The 8,949-nt window shown below is 37.0% G+C and overlaps 1 protein-coding gene across 1 annotated transcript in view; it reads left to right on the forward strand.

The window, feature by feature from the left end:
• The window catches only part of egln1a (egl-9 family hypoxia-inducible factor 1a), a 37,548-nt gene extending 29,496 nt beyond the window's left edge, over positions 1-8,052 (forward strand). Inside the window, exons 3-5 of the mRNA XM_066696507.1 lie at positions 849-985; positions 1,740-1,807; positions 2,721-8,052. Coding sequence (XP_066552604.1) covers positions 849-985; positions 1,740-1,807; positions 2,721-2,809 — 294 coding nt within the window. The 3' untranslated portion in view covers positions 2,810-8,052. The remainder of the gene's footprint in view (positions 1-848; positions 986-1,739; positions 1,808-2,720) is intronic.
• Positions 8,053-8,949: the final 897 nt, after the last annotated feature.

The raw sequence follows: 8,949 nt of genomic DNA on the forward strand, positions 1-8,949 counted from the left end.
CAGCATAGGCTTGCAGGGCCACAGAGGGGAAGTAACAGTGATTTAGCAATTGCATTATTCTTCCAAAGCAAGCATTCAGCACTGCCAAAACAAAACAGATATTACAAAATATGGGGTTGTGAGTAATTTTAGCTCAATTTAATTTTAGTTTTTACTGCTAATTTATTATTTTCCTTTTTTTTTTTTCATAGCAGCAGTAGACATAGTAAGTCTTTTAGTGGTTATTTGTATTATTCATATAAGAACATAAGACTATTAAATATTTCAGCATGATTATCAAACATTTAAAATAATTGTACAACCATTATGAGTGTAAAAAAGCAAATGTAAAAACACAATGAACCTGTCATTTAGCAAATGTTTCAGAAGAAACTTCTAAAGCTTAATGAATATTTATTAGCCTTCACTACGCCTACCAAGCAACCATAACTTTGACACTTCAAAAGCCGAATCCCTGCTTTTAATATGCATCTGAAATGCATTTGCTTTGCTTTTGAAACACAAGGTTATGAAGATAAAATAAATGTTGATGTAACATATGAATCCATATTACATAATAAAATGTTTAAAATTCAAGAAACAAAACACAGCTTTGTGAAAAGCAGATCATTTTTAGATAATATACAAGTCAAAATTATGTATGGATTTCCTTTTATTAGGAAAGCTTCAGAAGGTTGGATGCCTTTGCTTGATTAATCAGTTTGAGCATTTACAAATATTCAGATTTCACAGAGCCATCATTTACTTCCTTCTTTTAACTAAAATGTTTTAAAGGTGTCATCGTTTATAAAATTGAAGCAGGAACCTTGTAAAAAGGTTGCTAAATAAGATTTAATGTTGTTTTTCAGGAACATGGGGGTCTTCTCCGAATATTCCCAGAAGGCAAAGCACAGTTTGCCGACATTGAGCCCAAATTTGACCGGCTGCTGTTCTTCTGGTCAGATCGCCGGAACCCACATGAAGTCCAGCCGGCTTACGCCACCAGGTGGGTTCAGTTTGCTTTGACCTCCTATCCCTGACAACTCCTACAATCCCACATCATCACCTTCCTGTGTCTTCCTAGGCGAGAGCTGGTTCAGGTTGCTGACAGATTGCTTGCTGTTCCAGCTGTATCAGATGTTCAGATTGTCAACACATAATCGCACAAGACTTTAACAACATGCGTTATGGAGGATGCATGTGGAGTGGGCTTTAGTTAGGGCTACACTGACCGATTTAGTGATCATGAATGGGCAAAAGAGAGAAGTGGTTGGAGAGCACAAATTAATAAGCACCATAATGGAGTTATTAAGCAGCAGCAAGGAGTGTTACTGTTGCCCTCGTTCTTCACATTCATTCTCTTCCAGTGTTCACCTTCACCTCAAAATATATTTTCCGTTTTCCCCCTTTACAACTTAACCCTTTCGGAGGTTCCCCACCCAGTTGTCCTTCTAGAATGGCTTCGTGCCTGTGTATATTGTTCCCTCTGTAAACACCACTCACTGCCAATCTGTACTGCCTCTCCAAGACATAGCAATATCATACAAACACTGCACTTAGAGGTTAAGAATTGTGAAACTCTCACTGGATGTTTGTCTTCAGTAGACTACTACCTATGACAAGCACTGTGTTTGATTGGTCTGGTGAGCCCAGTTTCTGAGCCCTGCAGCTTGAGCTTTTCTGCGATTCCTTATCGTATCATAAATGAGTGATTTTATTTGCCTTGCCACATTTACATTAATTTTCCCCTTTCTATACAGGTATGCCATAACGGTGTGGTATTTTGATGCTGATGAAAGAGCAAGAGCTAAAGAAAAATACTTAACAGGTATGGCACATTGAAAGCAACTGGAGTGAACACAGTTTCTAGGCAATGGCAGAACCGGTATTTTCAGTGTAGCTTGTCTTAATTTACTGTATTTAAGAGATCTCTTTAAGTCAGTACCTGGAACTTTCTAGAATAGTTTCTCTAACTTTCATTATGCGATGATTTGGAGAAATGGGTTGCCTATCGGAAGCCTTTTTGGATGGAAGGTCCTAAGTTAGTTCTACTTTGCCACAGCTTCTAAATTTCCTGCTGTTCACTTTTGAAAATATAAAGATACTGAAGCTTTTTTTGTTTATCTATTTTACCAAGTCAATGAGAATAGGTTCTGGAAAGAGGTGTTTTAATGTCTAGAGAGGGGGGCAAGGGGTGGTAGGGTGACAAGCCCTCACCTGAACAGTTTCTCCCTAGCCATTTCTCACAGTTTGACAATCTTTTTTTGTTATTGTCTCATCTTCAAAGTCCATGTATTTCTCAAAATAGAAACAATAAGTGTTTTCACTCTGGATGTTTACAGTGTTCCTGTCAGTTCAGGTCCCTCGGCAGTCAGTAGCTTCAATTCCTAGAGATTGTTACCTCAGCCTGGGATTTATTTCAGTCTTTTATTTTCGGAGATCTTCAATGAGCATTCCTTTTTTGATTTGCTCTTTAAAGTCCAGATGCTGTATTTTTAATTTTTTGTTATCGTTTATTTTAATATAGGGTCTCTGCAGTACAGTCCAGCTATTATACTGGCATGGCACTTACGCCTAAACGTTTGTTAGCAAAAGCTCAGAAATTGTTTGACAGTTCCACATGTGAAAATAGAAGCTGAACCGTGGACTTGGCCGGATTTAAGGAAGTCTTCTTAGGACCTGTATCCCAGAGCATTGAAAGTTTTTTTTTTTTTTTTTCTTTTTTGTTTGTTTTTCCCCAGGCACAGGAGAAAAGGGAGTAAAAGTCGAGCTGAACAAACCCGGTGATGCTACTTTCAAAGATGCCACAGAAGCTGAACCTAGGCCTTGATGTCTTGACTACGTGTAGAATGCAGAAAACTACAAACTAAACAAACAAAAACAAAAAAAACTCTAGCCTGCTTTCTACGAAACAAATTTCCATTGAATATGGCTGAACCCATTGACCTTGAATGTGATGGCATTGCATTGCAATGACTAATTTCTCTAAGCCTCTTGATTTTTATTTGTTGCTTTACGTGAATAACGCTTGCATTGAAGCAAAAACAGAAAAACGCATATATATGTTTGATGCAAACAAAATGCATTATGAGAAGAGTGGTGAAAATTGAGTTTTTTTTTTTTTTTTAAATCGTGTGTTCACTTCCATTGATGTAACTTTTTAAAACAAGGTACAAGGTACAATATACTGTATTGGTTTTGAATTGAAGAAAATTGCTCTTCACGAGGAAAAGAGTTTGTCTATTTTTATAACCAGCTTTGAGCTTAAGCTAAAGAGCAGAAGTGAATTGAATCCCGGCATACGAATAATTTTCTACCTTAAATACCGAGCTTGGGGTGCTCTTCCTGCTGGCCTTTTTATGCTCTTCTTTGCTCTTTTTCTTTCAGTGACTTGATATTGTTGCTTAGTATCATGACTTGGTGTATGAAGTCGGGAGGCTTCAGTGAGAAATCATGCGTCTGTCTGTTATCGCAGACAAAATGTGAACAGTCACCATTGTCTTAAACCAAAACAAAGCTTAAAGAAAACAAAAAAACAGCTCTTCCAGCTCTTCATTTCATTGTGCATTGAATCCACAAACTGATCAGCAGATTTTTATGTTTTTATCCCTGAATCTAGGTGGTCCTACAGACTGGCCCTTTTTTGCCCAACTCAAGTGCATTTGTGAACAGAAAAATTTCAATCCCAAGGAGAGAAGATGTATACATTTTTGTGTTTGTCTTTTTTTTTTTTAAACATTAAGACTCTGAAGTTGTATGAAAGCTGCAGTTTAAGACAAGGGTGTACAGCATTTGTCCAGGAGGGCCGCAATCCATCACGATGTTTAGATCTCTGTAAACTGGCAACACCAAACCACCAGGAAGGCTCGTTAAATTGGTCCCTTTGAGCCAGTAATTATTTTGAGTGAAGCAGTTAAGAGCTGAAGGAGAATGAAAACTTGAACATGCTGTTCAAGTTTGGCCCTACATTGTGAGCCCCTGTTTTGCCAGCCTTTTCTTGATATGAATGTCGAAAGTTAGTGATCTTATGTTAAAAAAAACAAGCACACCATCAGTGACAAACAGATGGTTCATTGGTTCATTGGTTCATTGGCCAATTGGTAATGAGCCGTAAAGTGTCGATCACTTGGTAAAATGGAGTTGGCCAGTGGACCGATGTGTTTGAAGTGCCTAGAAATCCCCCACCCTGAGAACAAAAGGTAATCTGTGTGGCTGGGGGGGTAATCTGTGGTTATATACTGCCCCTACAACTCCCTCTATTGGTCCAAGATAAGAAGAATTAAATTCCACTTTCAACAAGCAAACAAAGCACTGTGCATAGGAAAATCAGAGTTCAAGGTGAAAATCCGTCTAATACTGGGTCAGTAGTACTTTAAAGTAATCTTAAATTTATCCATGCAGTTAACATGGCACATGCCACTATACATGTCATTGCTCTTAGAGAATGAAGTCTATAAAACCATCCAGTTGACGTCTGGTTCTGCATGGTTAATTTAGAAACTTCCCAAAACAGTTACTATACATACATTTCATTGGGAAATATCATTACAATGAAATGAGCAAAAACTGCCAGGAAAATGTGTGAAACTCAAATTAATACTTTGATCCTTCTGATTTAGAAATCTGTTCTACCACTGAGGGGGGAAAAAACAACAACTCATGACTGTGTACAGGGCATACGTTAAATTAGTTATTCATACAATCCTTATATTTTACCCAGTTTAAGTTGTCCCCAACAGTGCATAAGTATTTATTCGTGATGGAGAAAAAGTATGGTCATGATAATTTTATATATTTATTCTCCCCATATGATGCAAAGTCAGTCCATTTAATTTATCTTTGAGGGAGTTGGTTCCATAGCTTTTTTTGTTTATTTTTTTTGTATTATTATTTTAATCTGTGGCTGTATTTAGCAGGTCAACATTTGAGTTGTATCTGATGTCTAAAGAATCTGGTTTTACCTTATTAATGCGACACAAATACAATGGCTGTTTTAATTGGAAATGGTATTCGTAAATTCTCATGTGGAAATTCATTTGTGGTCTGCCTGTTTCCAGAGTGGCTTTGTGACAGATCAGGAGAGTAGTAAGTTCTTGTGCAGGGAGATTAATATACACATACAAATGCATATACATGTATGTGTGTATGTATATTGATCTCCCTGCACAAGAACTTTCTACTCTACGTATTGGTTACAAATATATATAGCCAGAACAGTTATAAAACACAACTGGGTGTATTGAGATTGCATAATAATGGATGTTCTGCTTCAGACATTAAGTGCATTTACTCACTCTTCCTCCTCCACCACCAGGTCTAAAGGCTTGAAATCAAAATGTCCCGGGAAAACCTTCGGATAGAGACCATCCATCTATTAGACGCACATTAAAATGCATACCAGTGTTTTTTTTTATATATATATATATATATATATATATATATAAATTATTTTTTTATTTTTGGTTTCATTGTTTTATTGGCCAAACTACATATATAACAGAAGAGGGTTTCATTTTGCATTTTTTTTTTCTTTGGAGTTCTGTGCAGAACCTCTGATCAAGCACTTACACGTCTAGATTGTTTGCTTTATTGATTAGATGCTGATTAAATGTACACGGACTTAATTCTCAATCAGCTCCTATGTCTCCTGTTTACGAGCAGTTCACTGCGTAAGGAGTTTAAATTAAATTCACCTCGGAAGGGGTGGGCAGGGGGTTGGAGTGGGGTCTGCTTAACTCTCATTTAGCTCAACACTTCTTCTGGTAGCAAATCATGATGTAAGCGAATGGCATGATGCAGTATCTCTGCCCGCATGAAGAGATATAGTATTGTTGGGTGTTTTGTTTTGTATATAAATCGATGTGATGCAAAAAATGATGCAGTGTTAATGATGACTGTCGGTTTGCTTCATAAATTAAAAAAGGAAAAAAAAAAAGAAAAAAAACTCAGTTTTTGATAAATATTGGAGACTGGTCTTTTTTTTTTTTTCCTTCTTGGGATTTTATTTTGGATTGTGGAGGGATTGCACCCCAGTGTGGATGTTCAATGTCTGCGAAGGATGCCTGATTCTCCTCTTCTTCATCCACTGAGCAGGTGCAATACTATGGAGATAAAAAATAAATACTGACCCACTTGCCTTTTTACCAAGATAAGATTGCTAAAGTCACCTGTTTATCTTTTCTATTTGTTTTTTTTATTTTAAGTTTTGGCACAAATGATTCTCCATACAATACTTTGCTGTAGTAAATGTAAAGGCGGGGCACCTTAAAGATAAAATAGACCATATGGGTAAGCTCAGCATTTGAAGACCCTACTTTGACAGCACAGGTTTGCATATGTAGTAATTTTTTTATTTTTTTTTTATTTACCAAATTGTAATTCAACTGCTATGCTCTAGGTCCAGGATTTCCAAACCTGTCCTGGAGGACCCCCTGTCCTGCTGGTTTTGTTCCAATTGATATCTTAATTGCTTAATTGAACTACATGCAATATAAGGACCAATTATGTTTAGAGCACGATTTAAAAGCCTTTTAAATAGTTTCCGCTGCTGCACTTGTGTTGGCAGGAACATAGTGCAGCCTTCGATAGCACATCTAATAAAAGGCCAGGCCCTAATAATAATTTAATTTCAGAGGTGTATTTTTTAGAAGTAAAACATAAAAATCTAGTAATTGTTATTTTTCTGTAGTAATAGTCAAAATTATTCGATAATTGGCATCATGGAGATTCCTGGTCGTTAGTTATTGCTTCTTTCTTCTCTTTTTTTTTAATTTACCTTCGTCTTTTTACATGAAATATTGTCTGTTTAATTGATTCCATATCATTTTTGATTTCTATCACTAGAAAACTCAGCATGGTACACTGTACAGAACAGTTTCTGTCCAAATCCTGCGAGAGGGTAAATTTATTGTTGCTACAACAAAGCAGACTTAAAGATTGTCACTAGCAGGTAGAATGATCTTTGAGCTATTTAAATCAAAATGGACTGTGGGTGTGAACATACAATCAGAAATCGATTTTACCAATAACACTCATTCAAGTGATCAGAGGCAAGTTGATTTATACATGTTTTATTATTTAAAAAATGATAATCTCTGAAAGGCATATAGATTGAAGTCTATGGCTTCAGGGCCTTTTTTCTATAGTTCTTGGAAGGGGTTTTGAATGATGCACGTTTAACTGGTGAACACTGTCCTCTTGTGGCTGGACAAGCAAAACACTCCTTGACCAAGAACTGGAGCTGCACTGAATTAATAGTTTTCAATGCGAATGAAAGTGTGGTCCACATGACCAACACCATAACCTAAATGAGCAGAGCAGTATACATTGTTGCAAAACTAAGTAATTTATGGTTGTTTTCACACAAAATGCAAATGCCAAGCACATTTTTGAACAACACTTAACGCAACTCTCTACACATGACACCAAAATCAATTGTTTGTGGGAGATCCAGACTATAATTATACAAGACTGTAACATTTTTCTGATTTGTACATAGTGTCAGTCTGGCAGCTACTGACCAGGACTTTAAACGATGCCATCTATGGATGAAATTGCTGTACAGGTACATTTTTAATGGAACAGTGACTGAGTGAAGGAGATTAGGTTCCCATACACACAAGGTTATATGGGACAATGTGGCGTTCCACCACTCTCGTCTAGTAAGAGAGTGGTTTGAAGCCCACCCACACGTTTTCTTACTCCATCAAGGAGCTCTTTTCGGCCTGGTGATGGGAGGTGTATGACAACCGTCCGCTTCTTGATGCCATGATTGTGCCAAGAATCTCCACAGAAGATTGCCACGGATGGCTCCAACATGCCAGGAGGTTTTCAATGTTTTATTCTATCAAGAAGTAGACGGAGACAAAGAGCATGAACTCAGGGCTGACCACTGATGCTACAAATTATTGCGCCATTGTGAAACATCTGATAGAAAGGACTTTTCATTAGATGCCAAATGGTATAGTTTTTAATGTGCTTATTTGATTTTGTGGCATGTATTTGCTGTTTTGAAAACCAGTTGAGAGCATGCAGAATTGAACAATGTTTATTATTAAAGTGATTGATACAATAGCATTGCCTCCTGTGTCTGCATCTTGAATTGCAATTGGGAGTTGTTTGGACAGATGAAAGAAAGCCCACTGCTGACATCTGGTGGTTCACCGGCCTACAGTGTGGTACCTTACAGTGCAGCAGTCTCTTTTGTAGGTTCTGACTGCAGTGATGGTGTAGAGACATTACTAACCACTGAACTTGACTTTCTCAGCTAATCTGATTCCTGAAATTGCATGCATCTTTTTGTCTAGTCACCCCAATCCTGTACATTAACCAATCAAATTGTACTCAGACGATCCTAAAAATAATAATAATCTTGTTTATTTTATCCAGTCCCTCGTTTCATTTTAAGCCAAATGCTTTTGCTTTGAATACACTTGAATGGCTGTAGGATGAATCCTTGCTTGTCACAGTCTAACTCTGTGCTGCAATGGTCCTGCAGATAATCATTTTAATAATTGCCTCCAATTTTTCTAAAACCCTTCAAGTAACAAATGCCACATCAGTTTCAAACAAACAAACTCCAACTGGTTTATTTATGTTTCATATAAACCCAGCCCCCAGTCTACATTGGAGCCTAAATATCATGTTGGATTGCCATTAACCCAACAGTCACTATTTGACCCCACTGTGCTTCCAATATGTGTTGACAGGTTGACACCCACAGGAGTATCTGCAACTCACAAAAAAGTGACATTCTGTAATGTAGACAATACAGTTAATAAAAAACAAAATACTTGTTATCTAAAAACTAGTTCTATAAGGTTAAATGTACAAACTTATCCTAACTAACTGAGTAATTGGGTAGAGCATTGTACCTCTATCAAAATAATGATCAATATCAATAATATAGTAAAAGTCTAAAAGTGACGCCAGTAGACCTAATTATATGAATGCCGAGCAACTCAATTTCAA

The sequence above is a fragment of the Amia ocellicauda genome, chromosome 23 (assembly GCF_036373705.1).
Source record: "Amia ocellicauda isolate fAmiCal2 chromosome 23, fAmiCal2.hap1, whole genome shotgun sequence".
Taxonomy (NCBI): domain Eukaryota; kingdom Metazoa; phylum Chordata; class Actinopteri; order Amiiformes; family Amiidae; genus Amia; species Amia ocellicauda.